This window comes from Cydia pomonella, chromosome 6 (assembly GCF_033807575.1).
Source record: "Cydia pomonella isolate Wapato2018A chromosome 6, ilCydPomo1, whole genome shotgun sequence".
NCBI classification, from domain to species: domain Eukaryota; kingdom Metazoa; phylum Arthropoda; class Insecta; order Lepidoptera; family Tortricidae; genus Cydia; species Cydia pomonella.
Window position 1 is genome coordinate 18,049,446 of NC_084708.1, and position 20,106 is coordinate 18,069,551.

A 20,106-nucleotide genomic window follows, 5' to 3' on the forward strand; every position below is an offset into this window, starting at 1 on the left:
GAGACGATACGATCGCAATGAATGACGTCCGTCACAAAGAATAGCACGGTGCGGGGAGCGGGGGGCGCTACGTGCGCTCGCGCATGTTGTGTTGCGCGGCCACCCGCGCGCCTGCGCCCGGCCCGTGTGGTCCGGCCTTCCGCCCGCGCGCCCGGCCAGGCCCTCTATGCAAATTAGCCAGCGTAGACAACAGATGGATGGCGGAATAAACAAATCGCGTCCTTTACGAGAGCGACGCCGGACCCGCGCCGATTCTTAAACATACAGATGCTGGAGCTGCACTCCAGCCATGCGCCCTGTTTGCAATTTAGGATCTGTTGCTTCCGTAATTAAAACTTTCGCAAAATTGTTATTATATGGGAAGTCATTTGCAAGTTATGTACCTACAGTAATCGGTCGTAAGCGTCAGATGGCGGGATTAAGGATATTAAGTTACGTCTAATAATACACCACCTTTGGTGGCTCTTATTTTTTAAATATCTAGTTTTAGGGAGAGGTACCTACACTGGTTTTTGTTGAATAAATACATACATAAAAAGCATAAGGCAATATAAATACATACATTTTCCTTAAGATAATGAAAGATTTCATAGGTAGTCATTATATTGGTACCACCGGAGATATAAATAACTGCATACTTTTAGTGCAGTATAGTGCAAGATTTCGTAGGTCGACCTGGCATTTTGATGTCAAGATTTTAGTTAACTATCTCGTTTTAGGGAGAGGTACACTGGTTTCTAGTGAAGGTACAATATGATTATAAATTTTTCGTTCGCTGGGGTACACCCGCCATCCTGACGCTCACAATCAGTCTGTAGACTATAGTTGATGCAACGGACCCTTAGAATTTTCTCATAGTGCAGAACGAAAGATTAAAATGTCTCAAGTGAAAGCTAAGGAATGTGTCTCTGGAAAGTGTTCGTCAATTAATGATCTAGCTAGAACCAATTACGGTCATGGTCACCAAATATGTAAAATAAACCGGACAAAACAGTACTTTCTTGAAGTCCTACGATTTTGTATGCTACAGCAGTTTCATAATAAACCGACAGTAAATTATGGGAAGGGGTGAAGATGTCAGAAAAACTCACATCATTATTGCAGTCTAGGAATACCTTATTCAATTATGAGTTGTGCAAATGGTGTTAGACCGCGTCCTCAATTATCTACCTGCTATAGAATACCGTAAGTCCCGTCACGTTCCGCACATAATACTCATTCTCCACGGTGGGTATGCCATCCCGAGCTTGACGCGCCTGCTGCGCTCTCGATTGAGCCATCACGCTAGCCCCGCATTCGCAAAAGAACGAATTCCGAGTAGGGCAGGAGCGAAGCGTAAAAGACGAGTGTGGAACAAACCACGTCACAGCACGACGTCTTCACACAAAAGCGGGCCGGACAATCGGATACCTCGTTTTTTTTGTGAGTCAATAGAAATGTTATACATTTTTTTAGTTTTATCATCGGTCGTAATTTCACGTGGGTATATTTACGGGCGGCCGCGGGCCACCTAATTAAGTTGTTAGGCGACTCCGAACTCCGAAGCCTTCGGCATTGTTTAACGGAGGCTTTGTTCCGCGATAAGGCCCTCAATATGTATTGTTTGAACGGTAGCAAAGATTTAATATAAATGATGTTTAAGAATTTATTTTATAAGCAAACGGTATGAATGAGCGATTTTTTCTACTGCATAGCATGTGAATTAATTAATTACTATCCAGAGGCTATTAAATATGCGATAGTCACATTTGATAAATTCCAGACAATTGGATAAATTTAATAAATAAGTTTATTCTCGGTCACTGTAAAACGATAATGTCAAATGAAATAGGTCATCGACTATAGCTAATATAGCTATGCCTTGATGTTACTATGAGTTTAAATTAACGTTTGCCTAATTGTAGGGTATGGATTTCGACTTTGTTAATGTATGTATCATATTCATAAAACACTGTTAGACCACCCAGATACAGAAAATTTGGGCAATAAAAAACATACCGGTTGTTTACTATCAGTTGTGTTCAAGGACAGTCTCCACAGCTCCGAGTCAAACCATTTGAAACTCGAAAGCGATTGTAAATAATACTATAGGAACAAAACTTGTTTGTTGCTTATGTTTATAACAATGAAGAGTTCTTTTCCTAATTATGTTTTTACTACAAAAGCCCCTTAAGTATAGTTTATTGTACATTTTTAAATACCTTGTTGAGTGAAGGCAAAGGCAAGCCAATATCGATTCTGTTACAGCTGCCTTAAGTTTAGTATTCAACCGTAGATGCTACTACAGATGCTACATGTGCTACGCCGTAGCAGATGGGCACAGAAAACTTAACGGAAAAATAATAAAAATCAAAGTGCTAGTTTGAAATGTATATAGAATAGAATAATATATTTTATTTCAAGAATTTGGCATTACAAGACCAGCAGTACATAGATCCCCACACTAGGCTCAGCCTGTCACGTGGGAATCTCAGAGAAGTATCGAAATGGTGCGGTTCTCATTTTAACAGAATACATTATTGTTAAAGCTAAATTAAATAAGATTTTTTTATTATATGACTAACTATCAAACTAAGCACAAAAACAGTTAAAAAGGTCTCAGTAAGTTGTATGTAAGTGAAAGTGTTTATGTGAGGGTATGTGTGTATGTATGGATGTTAATATTTATTTTTAATAACAGTAAAACATTCACTGCCCTAATTAGGTAAATTGATTGGGAATACACTGGTTACGGTAGATTATACATATTTAGATCCAAAGTCAAGAGCTCGCATAGGAAATACGCATCCTCTCAGAAGAAAATTACCAGATTATATCAGTAATTTCAATGTTAGTTTATATTTTCGTAACACTCGTGACCATTCTTGGCGGAAATACCGCGTGCACTAAGTAGCCTTTACTTGCTATTCGAAAACTATACCAATAAATAATAAGTGATTGACCGAGCGTTAGCGATAGCGTCTCCATTTCAAAGGGCCTACCGCGAAAACCGAAATTCGCAAATTGCGGGGATCTTTCTCTTTTACTCTCGCTAAGACGTAATTAGAGTGACGGAGAAAAACGCCCGCAATTGACGAACTTCGATTTTCCCGGTTATAGCCCTGTTTCAGCTTGGGCAAAATGCTTTCGTATGTCCGGATGTATTATGGACGCAAGTTCGATGAATAAATAGATTTTTTGTCAATTCAGTTTTTGTTAAAAAAAATCAAAATGGTGGAGCCTTACTTATATCCAATTTTAAGCTATACTGCGTGGTCTACAGCGCACAGAGCTTCTACTCGTAGTTAATAGTTGTCAAACTTCAGCCAAGACTAAATGGAAATTAAGACTGGGCTGTATTACACATAACAATATGTTCATAAGTTTATTTTGGTAAGTACTATTTTCCATCCCCCGAGATAACCAGTACCGAGAAATTAGTGAAATAAGCAATAAATTAAAACTCAAACATGTTACAATGAATTAATTTATGTAAACCTTACTAAATAATGCGATATATTTAGCGTTTGATTATATATGTGTATTCTTAATACGCGTCTGTGTCTTTGACCTAGCTGCCCTGCACTATTTTCGAAAAGCCCTATTTTCATATGGTTAAGTATTAAAGATATTAAGACAAGCCTTCTGACACCTACGAGTATATGATTTCCATACATACTTAACCTTTTGAACGCCTAGGTATCGTTTGCGGCGCGTCATCGTGAACCTTGCCGGAAATCCTCGAAGGTTGATATTGGGCTGTAGTAAGTGAAAGCGTTAAGAACCGTCCACCTTCTGTCTCCGGTCTTTACTGTTACAAGGTTTTTTTGTAGAATTTGACATATGATTCACTTTGGTGCCACCTAGTGGTTATATTCTATTTGGTGCCACCGGAGAGTGCAATACGTGACGAATCGAACTACTCTGCCAAAAGAGTTCACGTAGCAGAAGATCGATAATTCCGCCCTCGAAAACCCCAATAAGCCTACCATTCTTTTGGGGTGTGATGTAAAATTTTCAGTACTTAATATGTTTCTCTAATTTACACAATTTAATTATCAATCTGGCGCACGTGAATAGAAATTACGAAACGTTTTAAATTATAATTTACAATATTTTAAAATATATATTTACATAAATTATTTATTAAATAAAAAGCCCAGAAGGATAAATCAGTGACAAATGATATATATTTTTCCTAACAACCTACTTAAAATAATTATAGTAACCATCAACTCGGTCAATTCATACGTAATTGAAGACACAAAGTAAACTCAAAGTTGCTAAGTATCGTGTCATCAAATTTGCACGTACCGGCTCATTTGAATATAATGGATGCGCCGATAATTTCATTCATTCGATAATCGCCGCCAAAAGAATAATGAATGACAAGTTCTTATCGACACGACAAAAACGTGACGTGCTTCCGCAGCGACTTGTACCTACATTTTTCTATGAAGCATGTCACGAAAGAAAAATCAGTTAGTAGGTATTTATTTTTAGAGATATTTTTAGAGACTATACATCTCTATTGTATTGTAGTAATTATTTATTTTAAGATTATTATAATGTAATGTTTACCCAGGTATATCAGCAAATTTATTACTGAAATAAACACAAATAGGTGGAAAAACAATTAAAAACTTAAATTAAAAACTTATAAATAAAAAATTTGTCCCAGATCGAGACCGCTTGGCAGGGTGCCCAGAAGGCTGGCTGCATTGCCCCTCTGGATAGCGATGCTTATCCGCTGGGCGAAGTACAGGCCAGCCCTCTGATCACCCGAAGCCTCTATAAGGCGTTTTGCTAACTCCTTATAGAGGCGGCGCGCGCTAGGCCCCCACGGCCCTAGGGTTTCAACCCCAAACGCCGCAAATATGTAACTACTGCCGAGGTTGACAGGTATTGGCTGTTATATTTATAATGTTGTTATGTATTTTTCATGTCACTATATGATGTTACTATAAATGTTGTATTGACTTGTAAAAGAGCCCTTGAAGTCTACCTGCAGAATAAATTTTTGAATTTTGAATTTTATTTCTAACAAACCTTTTGCAATCTAAATGTTCGCATTAACTCAACATTTGCTAGTAGTCCTATACATTTAAATTGGAATTTGGAGTGTACGACAGTGTGGTTAGCACGTACTTCTGAAAATGTGAGAAAATTGAATAAAATATTACATACGTCACAGATCTTTCAGTTTCAATCTAATTTAAACCCACAGGTAGATAGGCATTCTTCCACCTCATTTTTCTGTTTGGTCCTATATTTGACTGGTTGAAGTGGTTGAAAATGCCGTGACGCATTAAGTCCAGCTTTTGTACCTTTTTATGTGCAATTTTAAAACAAAATAATGAATAAACATCCGTGGACCCTTTGAGCATATGTAGGACGTGTCATCATTGTGATAACTTCGACTAGAGGATAATTTTGAAAAGCACTTCATACTTTGGCCACACTCACGCTACTGCAACGTTTAGGTGTCAAGGCATCTTGCTTACTTTTGCAACAGTATAACCGGATCGGACCGGATGGTCTCATCGAGAGATCAGCGCTGGAAATCGCCAGCAACATGCTGAGATGAGACCATTTCGTGGCACTTTCTCCATTTATGTTTCTCTGTTTTGTATAATTTTATATTTTGTGTTTGTGCTTACGAAGAAATTATTTGTATTCTATTCTATAAGTAAAGCGCTTCTAGTTTAGTAGATAATAGCAATTCTCAAAATTATCTCGCGTTCCAAGTTATCCAAAGCTCAAAGCACCTTACCTACCTACTCTCAAGCATTTGAACGAGCTTCTAAGCGGCGGGCTACTATGTTTTTGCCGCTGCAGCGGACGTTTAAATTGTAATTTGGATGTTGATGGATGCATTAATATTGGATGTTAATGGATGCATTTATATTCGAGGGGCAGCAATATGCGGCGCACGTCGACGGAAGCGGGCAAGCCGCCGCTGTTGGTATTCCTACGATGCACATTGCGCCACTGCGCTTATCTTGATGCCTATGGTTTTTTGATAGGTGGTACTTTTGGAGAATAAAGATATCGTGCCGGCAAGTGCGTTGGTGTTTTATTGGCGAGTGCGTGTCACACAATGCGTTTAAACTGTGTAGGTAATTATAATTTTATATCCTTGGAATTTTCAACTACGGTAAATACAAGACGATATTTGTTCGCTTGATGCTAATAAGTAATAACATCACAATGACGTTATCGGATAAAATAACGATATTAAAAATCCTTTCTAAAATAATTTATATCAAATCAACTGGTCTTTATGTTAGGTACGTACATGTAAATTCTTTAAAGTAAAAGTTATTTCTTAAAAATAATGAAACCTGAACCCTTACTCATACAATGTATGAAGCTCAAATGAAATGAACATTAAGAAATAAGAAATACATGAGTAATGTGTGAAGTATTTGTTCGTTTGCCTTCCGAGTATTGGTTGTAGAATATAGTGCTGAAATACCTTGAACCCAGAGCTGATCGACGCGAGAGTGTATCTGCGCAGACTTGAGGCCGACGCAGAAGGTGGATAGCACGAGGATGGCCACGAAGAGCACCTTGCCCGCGTCGCCCTGCAGGAAGCACCCGAGCACAAACAGCTGTTCCTGCAGCCACGCGCGGATCCACAGCGACGTGCGACCGCCTTCGATGTTACCCTGAAAATCAAACTACATTAAAATTTGTATTTTTTTTTTCATCGACCAAATTGAATACTAAACGATCGAAGCGAGTTTGAAGCATACATGCTTATTGTTTTGCTGTTTTTATGCAAATAATAGGCGACACATAACGTAGTGACAGACATTGCACTGCACTCTTATCTTATGAGATATATGTTGTCAAAATCAAGGTGAGTTGAATGTCAACATTTTGTGTATGAATTATTCTATTTATTGACAATAACAATATACATAATGGATATATACAGATGATTACTATAACTAGCTTATATCTAAAATAGGCCCTTGAGGCATTGTACCAAGGATGCTGGCGGCATTTCCTCGTTGTATCGCAATACTGATACGTTGTGCGAGGAAGCCGCCAGCTCTTCGGTCACCAGCTTTTCTACTACTACTATTTGCATTTTCTACTATTTGTTTATTATATTCTACTACATATTAGTTATATAGGCTGAAAGGGACCTACTAACCAGGGGGGCGAAACTGATCCTTTCGGGCATTCTCGGCTCCGTTTGGCTCAGGATTGCTACGGGCAATTATTAGGTTTGCACAACTTGACGTCAGCGTGCACAACCACAGACATGAATTTTGACAACCCTAAATAGCCGAAAAGGATAGTGCCATACATTAGAAAGGGACAGCATGATTCGTCCCTAAATCGCTGTCAAACTTCGGCTTTATAGGAAGTTTCTTTTCTGTACCGCAGTACTATTACTTATTCTGTGCTTATACTGGTATTTAAAATAAGTCAACTAAAACTTAAGACAATTATCGGAACAATAAGTCAATAAGTTTCAAGTTAAGTATCTATCTACCTATCACCCACTGATATTGTAGCCGAACGACCTAATGCTATACGGAACCAAGATGCATGCTTTTCTGGTGATTAAATTTAAATGATTCCTCAATATCATTGGCGGTAGATGTAATAAAACATAAAATTGGAAATAATTTCCAGATGATTGTGATTAATGAGGCGCTCCCGTGGCGCCTTGCAGGACTCCAGCCGAATACAGACCGCATATTCCTATTGCTAATCGGTCCCAGGCGAATTAAGTATTTCCTTGATCTCTAGCTACGTAACAACTATCTGTTACAGGTGAGTGCACTTATATTGGCTCTCCTGCGCATTTGGTTCGCCTGAACTCTGTTAGCGATCGAAATAGCCCTGACCGCTTACTAATTACATAATAATAACTCAATCGGCGACGCCGGTGTTGAGCGACGATTACGCCATCCGGCCTAATGGCCAGCTCGGTATCATCAACGTTTACGAAGACAATATTAAGACAAAAAACTTTCTTTGTTGTACTGCGTTTTGTACAACAGATCGAACTGATAGGGTTGAAATACTGTTGTAAGATTTTTTTAAATTCTGGTTAGAAAACGACATTTTTGGTAAGTATTTGGTTTCGAAGACCTAAAAGATTGATAAATAATTGACTATTTGTAGTAAATGTTCAATATACCTTCAGGTTTTTAACCCCACAATGGTAAGAAAGGACGTTTTGAATGTTTCTAAAAGGCATCAGCCTTGCCTAAATCACAATGTTATTGTGACTTAGGTACGCTACAAAATTAGACTCGATTATCATGAATGAAGTGTCACGTCATAATGCCGGCGTTGTCATAAGTCATAACATGCGCGACCGCAAGGCCAAGGCGAGGAGCAGAGGGCAATGCACACTCGAGTCGCGCGACTCGTACAGCTCTCAAGTTCTGCTTGTATTCCCTCTGTACCAGTCCCGCAAACCCTAACATTATGTGGTATGTAGGCAAGTCTTATACTTCTTGTTAAAGAGAGGTGCGCACGAAGGCCACTCGGGTAACGGATTACAATTGAATCATATCTTATTAAATTACCCGCATATAAACCGCGGGAAGAGCGCCACACCTCTCACGAGAACGAAACGCGAACCTGACAGCACCAATTACACCATCGTTAGCGACTTGAGCGAATTCCGAGGCGTTTATTTTCAATCGGCACTATGCGAGGAATGGGGAACGAGTTCGCTGAACTGTAGTACGCACAGTTAATGAAGTCAACATCAACAAATACGGTAATAATATTTTAATAGAAGATAGCTACGATGAGAGTCAGGACAGAACGGTCGATAGTGTGCGGGCGCAGTGAATGTCGAGCGCGCTGGGTGGGCGTGACGTCACGGCCGGAATGCGCCTGGGCCGGTGCCCCGCGCCCCGCATCGCGCGGCCCACGTGGAACGTACGGCACTGCACCGACACTGCGCACACCCTTCATTCAGGTACTAAATACGGCTACCCTAATGTAGGCACGACGCGAAACGCTCGTAAGGGATCTACTACGCAAATAGCTAATATTTGTGATAGTGCCGTCCCTACAACATTTTCGTGCCGAAAAATAGTTGGCGGTAAGTTAGTGTACCTATTTTGGAGTGTTAATATTTGGGATATAGGTAGTTCCTATGACAATTCTTAATAAAGTGGTACTGAGTGGATAAGTTACTATAATCCACAAAACACAGGCGACTTTGCGGCTTCCTACAAATAAGGATTAAGCTCTAGGAGCAGATCACTAGAACTACTGGTGGATTGTATTTTACAAAGATATTCTAATATTAAAAGGCAAGGCAATATGTATAACAAAAACAACTCAGCCATCATGCCATGAAGTTGAACTAAAAATAATTTTGTCACACTATAATTATACACTATCCAGTAAACAGAGCACTTTATCATCTCACAGGAAACCGTCAAAAGATAATTTAAGAAGCGGCTGCCCAGTGACACGCCAGCCGCTTTTAAGTCTAGCCTTTCTTATCAGAGGTCGGCACTATTGTAATAATCAAGCATCTACTTCAATAAACATAATTACTCTTAAAAGTGTCTATTATAGATTTCATAACAGTAGACATTACTCGTAGCCATTAATGAGCAAAAATTATATGCCTAGTTATCTTTTCTTGTTTTTTTTTATTATTATTTTTGTAGTCATAACTATGTATTTTACATTTGAGACGATATTTCTCTAAAAGAATTGGTTGTTTAATTACGATTTCACTCCTCTGAAAGTAGCAATAGTAAAAATATTCGTGTTACTTTACGAACTGATATGTCCTTTTGAAATCACAAAATGTCCTCAGAATTAATCTTTGCGGCAGGTGCTTGGCGTCTCGTTTTTCTTATCAGGCTCCTATACTCGTTTATGTTCTGTTTAAATACAAAGTTTCCCAACGTACGATGATTTATCAATCACGTCATGTGGCAAGTTCGTGTATTAGTTTAGCAAGTGGCTTGGAGCGGAGGTTGATTGGCGCGATCTTTGACATCCGCTGGCATCAATCGAGTTGGCCGACACGGCGGGCTCCGGCAGTGTTCCGGATCTGCATATAATGGGTCGTGAGTGTGGGCTCTATTATCCCATCAGAATGCACGAGGCATCGTGCGCTTAGTTGCTTCATAGTACTTACCATGCCCTTAAAGGGCGTCGAGAATACAAGTGAGTTCTAGTTTTCCAAGGTTCAGGCTATTATACATACAACCATTTCAAGAAACAAGCGGTGCATTGGATTAAACATTTAACTCTGGGCCATACGAGCTCATTAGGAACCATCAATGCACTTGCCAATCGGTGATATTGTGAATCCCACCCGATACACAAGAGTTGCTCGAATGCATAAGCTCATATTGGAATGTCTTAACTCTTTTTATTTGCTATTGAAGGTTACTTGATTTATCTGTTCATAGACTGGTTCATTTGCAAAAGTATATTAGTTTTTTCACTAATAACTTGGTTGCAATTATACATATATTATGATTGGGAAGTCACTGATTAAAGTACATGGTACCTTTACAGGTCGGTAAAATGTTAACTGTTCCGTTTATTTTAAGGAATTATAAAGAAACGAGTTAAAAAGCGGAAGCTTTAAGCGTTTTGACGACTGGTCTGGCCTAGTGGGTAGTGACCCTGCCTACGAAGCCGATAATCCTGGGTTCAAATCCTGGTAAGGGCAAATAATCGTGTGATGAGCATGGATATTTGTTCCTCAGTCATGGGTGTTTTCTATGTATTTAAGCATTTATGAATATTTATATATTATATATATCGTTGTCTGAGTACCCTCAATACAAGCCTTATTGAGCTTACTGCGGGACTTAGACAAATTGTGTAATAATGTCCTATAATATTTATTTATTTAACGAGATAGGAAAGAATTATGCGAATCAAGTTAGAGTTCATCAAGCTAAGCGCGGCAGCGATTTTGATAGCACAGACCTTGCAAGTGTTATTTTAAACGTCAAATTTCTATGTCATTATGACGTTTAAATAATACTTTCAAAGTCTGTGCTATCAAAATAGCTGCCAACATATCTTGGTCTAATTTAATAACTTACCAATAGCCGAAAGAAAAAACTTAAATTTGTTAAATTAACATGTCGAACGCGGAAAACAAGTCAATATCCATGAGAAAGTTACCTACTAGTGGACAGCGTAACCGGTTTGAGCAGCATATGATAGCGACCTTATCAGTAACGCACTAGGTTACTAGTTCTATTATTAAACGTTTAAAATTTTGGGTCTAGTCCCCGCGAAGTTTACGGGTGGCCGAGACCTTACGTCTGTGGGATGTTTTATATCTCTCATGAATTATGTGACACTGGGATGACTATGTTACCAGTAATCCTGACTGTAAAATTATGGAAATAAAATACCACCAGTGGAAGTAATTTGGCCAGCTGGTGTGAAGCTACTGGCCCGGAAGCGGAGATATGAGGGTAACAGTCGTCGAAGTGCAATGAAGTGTGTACGCTGTCCCATGTTGCAAGGAGCCGGTGGCCTAAACGGCTCACGTGGCGTCATTTGATACCTGAATTGCTTGTGGCTAACCCACATGCCACCAGCTTGCTGTTTTTTATTGGACTCCATTACCTTATTAGTCGGATGATAAATGATATCAATTATTGGCCTCTGCTAATTTCGGCCGGTGTAAATGTAGATTTTGTTAATCTTTATGATCTCCGAAACATTTACAGTGATTGGCTTTATAAGGCCCGGAAAATAAATACCTAAATGTTTAAAATAAAATAGATACTTAGGTATATATGTTTTGTCCCTTTTAAATTTTTTAATACAGTTTTTAATATTTTTTGGGAAGAGTATTTTATAAATACTCAAATATACATCTTCTAAAACATGTACATATTACCTTAATTACGAACTCATTAATGTGTAAAGCAACGGATAGTGGAATTATAACAATCTTTCCGAGCATAATTTAGTGTATATAAATTATAACGTACATCATTTACATATAGCCAACGGTATATTTTTAGCATTTTCCAGAACCCTTTAGTACAATCGAGAATGGCATGTTTCTCTGAATCTTGTACAATCTCAAAAAGTCTCCGGCGCAGCTGCTGACCGTCGCCGTGAATCGCTCAATGTTTGGACAAAGACAAAAGATCTGTGGGAAAACCGAGTGGGAAAGAGATAGAGTATAAATCGTAAGGAAAGAAAAGAAACTACTCCTTCCCCAAGCAAGAAAGGGATACACGATCGGAAACCACAAGATGTCTCAATTCCACGACGCAAGCTCTGTGCGGTCCACCCAGACAAGACTTAAAAACTTTGTAGAATCTTGCGCAGCATTCTTTTTGTTTATTTTCGGTGAAGTATTTATTAGGAAGATATGATGCGGGTGGTATCATTTTATCAATAAGAAAATAATTACTTTCGTGTTTTTTAGACGAGTTTACTATACCGTAAAATTACATAGAGTATTTATTTTAAGATCACCTTTATTTTAATCACGTTTCCACTATTACTATTTTTTTTTGTAACAATTGCCCACTGATAATAATTTTCTTCTGGCTGCAATTATCATTACATTAGGTCAGAGCTAAATAAAATTTCTCTTCTAGTAGAGTAAGTATGGCATGGCATGCGCCGCGTTGATGTCTCTATCGGCGGCGCCCGCGCCGGTGCGCGTGCGGCCCCCCTCCCGCACCGCCCCTTCACTGCGCCTTAATTGCTTCATCTTGCATACGATCGACCAACTTCCACCTACATTATAGCTCACCACGAATTACAGCTGTTTTTGTTTTGTTTCCCTATTACAAAAGTGGGCCTTCGTTTGATTTTTTTTAAGTGTATTCGTGCTGGTTTTTTTGGTTATTTTATTTACTTAACGTTCTTGAATTTTGATTGATTCTGTTAAAGAGTACTGCCGTTATTGGGTTTAGTGTTATAGGAAGAAATTATCTATCTTGATAAGTATTATGATGCGAAGTGATCATATAAGCGAAAATTACGGCCGGATATGTCAGTACGAGTATCATAAATGACGTTTCTTCAAACAAAAACGTCACATTTGACACTGACGTATTCGATCCATATCGTATCTAGACCTAATACACATTACACGTTTTCTAATCGGGCCGTATTTTTAAATCGAGAAAGATTTTTTAGATTTTGCACAGGCTCTACAGGGTGTGGACCACCGCGGGCGGCGTTTATTGCCTTCTAGGAAAGCGCTACCTTCCCCGAATCGTCCCGTAGGCAACGGCGGGACAATTTGTGTTCATACAAACAATTTCCTGATTATTACGGAATGGGTATTTTTATACACTTTTATCATACTGTCTTTACCGAATAGAGTACATAGAATATGTACATTAAACATGTATATAGATTATTGCAACATTTTAGTGGACATTTATAGTTAGCCATTTTATTAGGGTGGGAAAGGTAACGTTTTTTTTTTTTATTATTTTTTGTATTTTAGCTACCTACTTACCTAAGCACTTAAAGATCCCATTAAATATTATACTTTATATTTTATCTAGAACTCAATACTTCATATAATAATGATTGAACTTCACTTCAGGGAAATAAAATCGTTCAACCCTGTAATTATTTGATACGATATTGACGAGCTCATTGTGGCCTAAGTTATTTTAAATAGTAAATCGACTAACCACTAGACGGCGCCACGCTAGCGCTGCCGCGTTCCTTGACTATTGACATTCACAGAAAAACAATCACACGTGGTACAACAACATGACAGTAGGTTGCCTGCACGGTTAGGTTCATGTTGTTGACGGTGTACCTTTTCAAGTTCTGAGAGAGCTAGTGCTGCATCCACCCAGCTGGTGCGGATATACAGATCGGCGCTGTGGCGCGCCTCGGCCGCGGAGGGGCTCTCACGCGTAGCAGGCACTATCCGAGGATTCGAAGGAGCCTCGGAATCGGGAGCCACCATGATCTCGGGGCCAGGCTTGTCACCAGTATCCTCATGAAGACGGCCGGAGTCCGTCTGGCGGCACACGTTGTCATATCACTCGCCGCCACATAACCATACACTTGTACACCGTAATTCGTCACTTTTATCTAGCACTGTACGGTTCGAAACATGGGACGGCACCGAGTTTCGTTACAATAGTAACGCACGCAACACACACGTGTATACACTAGCGCGCGTCGAGCAACACTGACTATTTGTTGAGCCGCCATCATGATTCTGTAGGTTATGTTGCCGTTCTGGAGAACGAAAGCGAACGAGTGGTGGCGGAAACACCCGAACCACTCGCTTGGGGACCACACACGTAATAGGGCTATCCCGCTCGCGCACTGAAGGGGTGGGAGGCTGGGAGAGAGGAGCAGAGGGTGGATGAAAAATAAACAGCTCTGACTGTCGACGGATCATTAACTGAAAATGCTGCAATCAACAACAGGCCCCAGTTAGAGAAAGTAATTAAACATTTTAATTTGATGACTAAATTTGTAGTTGTCAAATACTTTGTTTTCATTTCTTGATACGGACCGAAATACTTTTCGAATGAGCCAAGTGCTGCATGCACAGTTGACAGTCCAAAGTAATGTTTACGTGTACACAAAAGTTATTAAACTCCACATTTATCACAAAGAAAGGGCGTATGCTAGCCAAACATGCCTTCTGTATACAGATAATAAAGGCGGATCAAACATTCGGACGCACCATATCATTTTGTTTACAGAGTTTTCTGAGTAAAAAGTCGGGCGAGCGCCCCCGGCGGGGCGCGGCGGCCTGGCCCTTTGAAGTAACCGACATAAAACGCCGCCGGCGGTGATTTAACTAATGAATTTATATAGCGGGCGTGCCGAGTGTCGTCCATCGACTATCGTTCACCCCGGACACTTCTAGGCCTCAGAAACATCAACTAAGTTTCAGAATACATCTTAAGGTCGCAAGAAACAGCATTGTAATTAAATGGTCCTTCGAGCCGGATACTTTTGTCTGGATTGGATTGGGCCGATTAGGTACAATCATATGTATAAGTATTACTTATTAGTACCACGAAAAATAGCTAGTATCTACTTAAGGTTTTCTCGACAGTGAGGTTTATCAATGGTTACTCAACAAAGAATCAAAACCTATGTCCTCGTTACATTCAAAACACAAACGTATCTATGTACTTATACTCCTATCATAAACCAAATGGTTCCCTTGGAAACACGATCAATTGAACTTTTTTCACTACGCGCCTTGCGTGCGGTATGAGCCCACGTCAGTTTGACGAATGTGTCGACGATGAGGCAAAGTACCGCGGTACACCTCCTGAATCCATAACCGTTTTGGCAACACACGTGCTGAATAAATTCTCCGAAACAATTAAAACGTATGCCAGATAGAGGTTGATTTTATCGTACACATTTAAATATCGGCACCCGATACGACCCGAGAATAAGTCTTTATTTTTCTTTCTCCTTTCTACTGCATATCCTACAGCGAAACAGATACATCTATAGAATTTTTCAAATTAGAAGGGAACGCTTGATAGATGTCAATTCAATACAAGTTTGCGACATTTGGCATTTTTAGGTTATAAGAAAAAAACAGAATACTTTGTTGTCCGTCTGTCCGTCCTTTCACTGCCTGTCAAGATCAAGAACCTTTATCTTGGGAACGCGTGGAGAGGTATCGAGCTGAAATTAAAACTATATATACTTAGGTCTAAACTCTAGTCCCTTGAATCTGTCAAAAAATCAAACTTCTAAGTAAATGTAAAAAAGATATGGCCGTTTACGCCGTAAAATTAGTATTTTATATAATCGTGATATAATAGGGAGCTTTTCAGTCGAGGACCGTGTTTATAATGAAGATAATGATGATGTGTGTCTAACGTTCTTACTCCTCTAATTTATTCGTGCACTACCTGTTTTAAAAGTTTTTTTGTTCTTCATAACCCTATGTATATACACTAAGGTTGTCTGGAAGAGATCTCTTACAGTGATAAGACCGCCTGTTGCTTTGTTTTGTATGTGGTGTCATCGTCGAGTCATCTAAAATAAAACTTGTCTGTTACCATGTGTGCTCTGTTACCAACGGCATCTAAACTCTTTGAAAAAGCTAGTGTTAGTGCTTCTGAACATTTTCCGCAAATCGACAACCATTGTGCCTATTTTGCGTGAAACGAGGTAGCGCTACTCTAACCACCCCAGCTCCTCCACGAAGCCTAGCAAAGTTTTCAGGTTGCTAATTGCCTCTCCTATAGTGTGCACGGAGTCCCTAGGTATTTGTTCCTGTATACTTCTACCTGTTTGCAGTCTAGGAGAATATGTTTTGTTGTTTCTTCTTCTTCCATGCACGCTCTGCACATGGGTGCTGTCTGTTTTACCCATATTGTGTAGGTGTTTGTTAAGTGTGTTATGTCCTGTAATTAATCCTACTATTTTACGCAGTTGGTGTCGAGGTGTTTTGAAAAAGCTATGTGCGATAGTCTTTTTGCCTTCTGTGAAAAATACTAAGTACTCATTGAAAACCAAAATGGTTTTCGAAAAAAGCGATCTACAACAACAGCTGTCTATAAATACATGCAGGAGGTTGCAAACACCATAAACGCCAAAAATACGGTGTTGGCGTCCTCCTAGATATGTCAAAAGCCTATGATAAAGTCAAGTATACAATACTTTTGGATACATTGTATGGAGATAGCCCACAAATGGTTTGCATCATATCTAAAAGATAGAGTGCAATTTACAGAGATATAATACTATGATATAAATAGCAGAGAAATAAAAATGATACAATCATACAGCAAAGTGGTCAATTCCTAGATCCCTCAAGGAAGCGTAGCGGTATGCCTTTTATTTTTGCTATATATCAACGACCTTCCAAACATATTAGATGAGACATGCATACTATTAAATGGTACTTATTGAATGCGAAAATAATTCCCAATTAAATGACAAACTAACGTCAGTATTACAAAAAATATCAAATTGGATGTATGACCATAATCTTGAAATAAATTATACAAAAACCAAATTATTGACTTTCCACCCCCATCAAAAAACTCCACTATATTTAGTCTTTCATTATGATAATACTCGGATAGAAGTAGTAGATGAATTCTCTTTACTTGGACTCGTAATAGACAAAAACATAAACTGGAAAGGTCACATACAATTAATAGGATCGAAAATTTCTAGTTTTACTTATGTGCTGAGCGATATAAAAAATACTACAAACTTACAAACATCCCTCGCCATATACTGCGCGTAAGCCAAAGCATGGCTAAGATATGGGATCATTTTATGGGGGAATAGCACTGACGTACCATCATTATTTATAAAACAAAAGAAGCTGATCCGCATACTGGCCAACGTTAACAACACACTCTCCCAACTATTCAAAATTCTTACATTACCGTCTATATATTTACATCTTAGAGATGTTTAAATTTGCAAGGCAAAATACTCACATGTTTAAAAAACGATACGAATTACCCACAACCCACCTATTGAGACGCCAAAACAAACTATTACTATCGGCCTCTAGAATAAAAAAAACATTGTAACAGCACTTATGTCATGGCCTTAAAAATATTTAATAAACTGCCTGATGCCATAAAAAATGTAGAAAGTGATACAAAAATGTTTAAATTCATAGTCTCTTTTATTTAAAGAAACTGCTACTACTCATTGAATGAATATTTAAATGATAACCTAGAGGATGAAGTAATATCTATTCTCTTCTCTTCTTTTCATCCTGTTACCCCCTGCTGGGGTGTAGGGCTCGAACCATTTTCTTCCACTGACTCCGGTCCTGGGCAGTTTGGGTAACCTCCTCCCACCCCATCCCCAATACACCCAACTCTTGCTCCACGGAACGGCGCCAAGTAAATTTAGGGCGACCATGTTAGTCTAATAGTGTGTGTGTTAGTCGTGTAATATCTATTAGTTAATATTTATACAATACATTTTAGCTCATCTAATATTAAAGTAAATACACACTGTCGTAGTTGTTAATTTCGTATATAAGAAAATTGCTGTGCCCTAACAGGGTATCATGTATTGACTGTAGTTTATATAACATCTGTATACAATGAACATGATTGCAATAACTAAATTGAATTGAATACTTTTTCTACTATACTTTTTTATTTAATATTTATACAATACATTTTAGCTCATCTAATGTTAAAGTAAATACACACTGTCGTAGTTGTTAATTTAATATATAAGAAAATTGCTGTGCCTTAACAGGGTATTATGTCCCGACTGTAGTTTATATAACATCTGTATACAATGAACATAATTATATGATTGTAATAAATAAATTGAATTGACAACATTTCATATTTTTAAGTGCTACTTTTTATTGTCTACATCAAAAGAACGCACTAATTTAAGGTACCCGTATTTTTTTTATTTTGCGTAAGTCCTATATTTTGGTCATAATAGTACATTACGATACAAGTGCGAAAAATAGGCAATTCGAAACGAGTGGCGATAAATTAAAACACGACCGAAGGGAGTGTTTTAAATCGACACGAGTTGCGAATTACCTATTCGCACATGTATCGTACAACGTTTTACAGTACATATGGCCCTTTAAATGTTCGACACAGTAACATAATATGCTACTTCTCGCACTAGTGCTATAAAGTAGCCCCATATGTACTGTAAAATCTATTTATATTGTTACTTGAAACAAAAGGGCGTATGTAACAAACGTCATTTGTGAGAATCGTGACGTCACGGATCTGTTTCATACACTGGAAAAAACGTTGAATTAATTTACGTTTGAGCAACACCTCAAGACAACAGTTTGTTTGAGCGTTAGACAACAGTGCGAGTGACATAACCTCAAAGTTAAAAATAAAATCACAAATTAACAAGTGTCACAAACGTCAAAACTCAAGTCAAACGATGGTTTTCATCCCGTTTTCAATGACAATGACAATGTCAACCCAATAGGAAGTCATTTTTAGGGTTCCGTAGCCAAATGGCAAAAAACGGAACCCTTATAGATTCGTCATGTCCGTCTGTCTGCCCGATTCTGTCACAGCCACTTTTTTCCGAAACTATAAAAGCTGTACTGTTCAAACTTGGTAAGTGGATGTATTCTATGAACCGCATTATGATGTTTACACAAAAATAGAAAAAAAACAATAAATTTTGGGGGTTCCCCATACTTAGAACTGAAACTCAAAAAATCTTTTTTCATCAAACCCATACGTGTGGGGTATCTATGGATAGGTCTTCAAAAATGATATTGAGGTTTCTAATATCATTTTTTTCTAAAATGAATAGTTTGCGCGAGAGACACTTCCAAAGTGGTAAAATGTGTGTCCCCCCCCCCCCGTAACTTCTAAAATAACAGAATGAAAAATCTAAAAAAAATATATGACATACATTGCCATGTAAACTTCCACCGAAAATTGGTTTGAACGAGATCTAGTAAGTAGTTTTTTTTTAATACGTCATGAAATTAAAAAAAAAATTTTTTTTTTCGTCATACCCATACGTGTGGGGTATCTATGGATAGGTCTTCAAAAATGATATTAAGGTGTCTAATATCATTTTTTTCTAAACTGAATAGTTTGCGCGAGAGAACCTTCCAAAGTGAAAAAAAGTGTGTCCCCCCCCTGTAACTTCTAAAATAACAGAATGAAAAATCTAAAAAAAATATATGATATACATTACCATGCAAACTTCCACCGAAAATTAGTTTGAACGAGATCTAGTAAGTAGTTTTTTTTTAATACGTCATGAAATTAAAAAAAATTTTTTTTTTTCATCATACCCATACGTGTGGGGTATCTATGGATAGGTCTTCAAAAATGATATTAAGGTGTCTAATATCATTTTTTTCTAAACTGAATAGTTTGCGCGAGAGAACCTTCCAAAGTGAAAAAAAGTGTGTCCCCCCCCCCTGTAACTTCTAAAATAACAGAATGAAAAATCTAAAAAAAATATATGATATACATTACCATGCAAACTTCCACCGAAAATTGGTTTGAACGAGATCTAGTGAGTAGTTTTTTTTTAATACGTCATAAAATTAAAAAAAAAAATTTTTCATCAAACATATACGTGTGGGGTATCTATGGATAGGTCTTCAAAAATGATATTTAGGTTCCTAATATCATTTTTTTCTAAACTGAATAGTTTGCGCGAGAGACACTT

General features: G+C 38.2%; 1 protein-coding gene across 1 annotated transcript in view; it reads right to left on the reverse strand.

Moving 5' to 3' along the window:
* LOC133519170 (protein patched) overlaps window positions 1-14,264 on the reverse strand; it is a 31,473-nt gene extending 17,209 nt beyond the window's left edge. Inside the window, exons 1-2 of the mRNA XM_061853131.1 lie at window positions 13,763-14,264; window positions 6,458-6,650 (exon numbers count right to left, since the gene is read on the reverse strand). Coding sequence (XP_061709115.1) covers window positions 6,458-6,650; window positions 13,763-13,915 — 346 coding nt within the window. The 5' untranslated portion in view covers window positions 13,916-14,264. The remainder of the gene's footprint in view (window positions 1-6,457; window positions 6,651-13,762) is intronic.
* Between the last annotated feature and the right edge of the window lie 5,842 nt (window positions 14,265-20,106).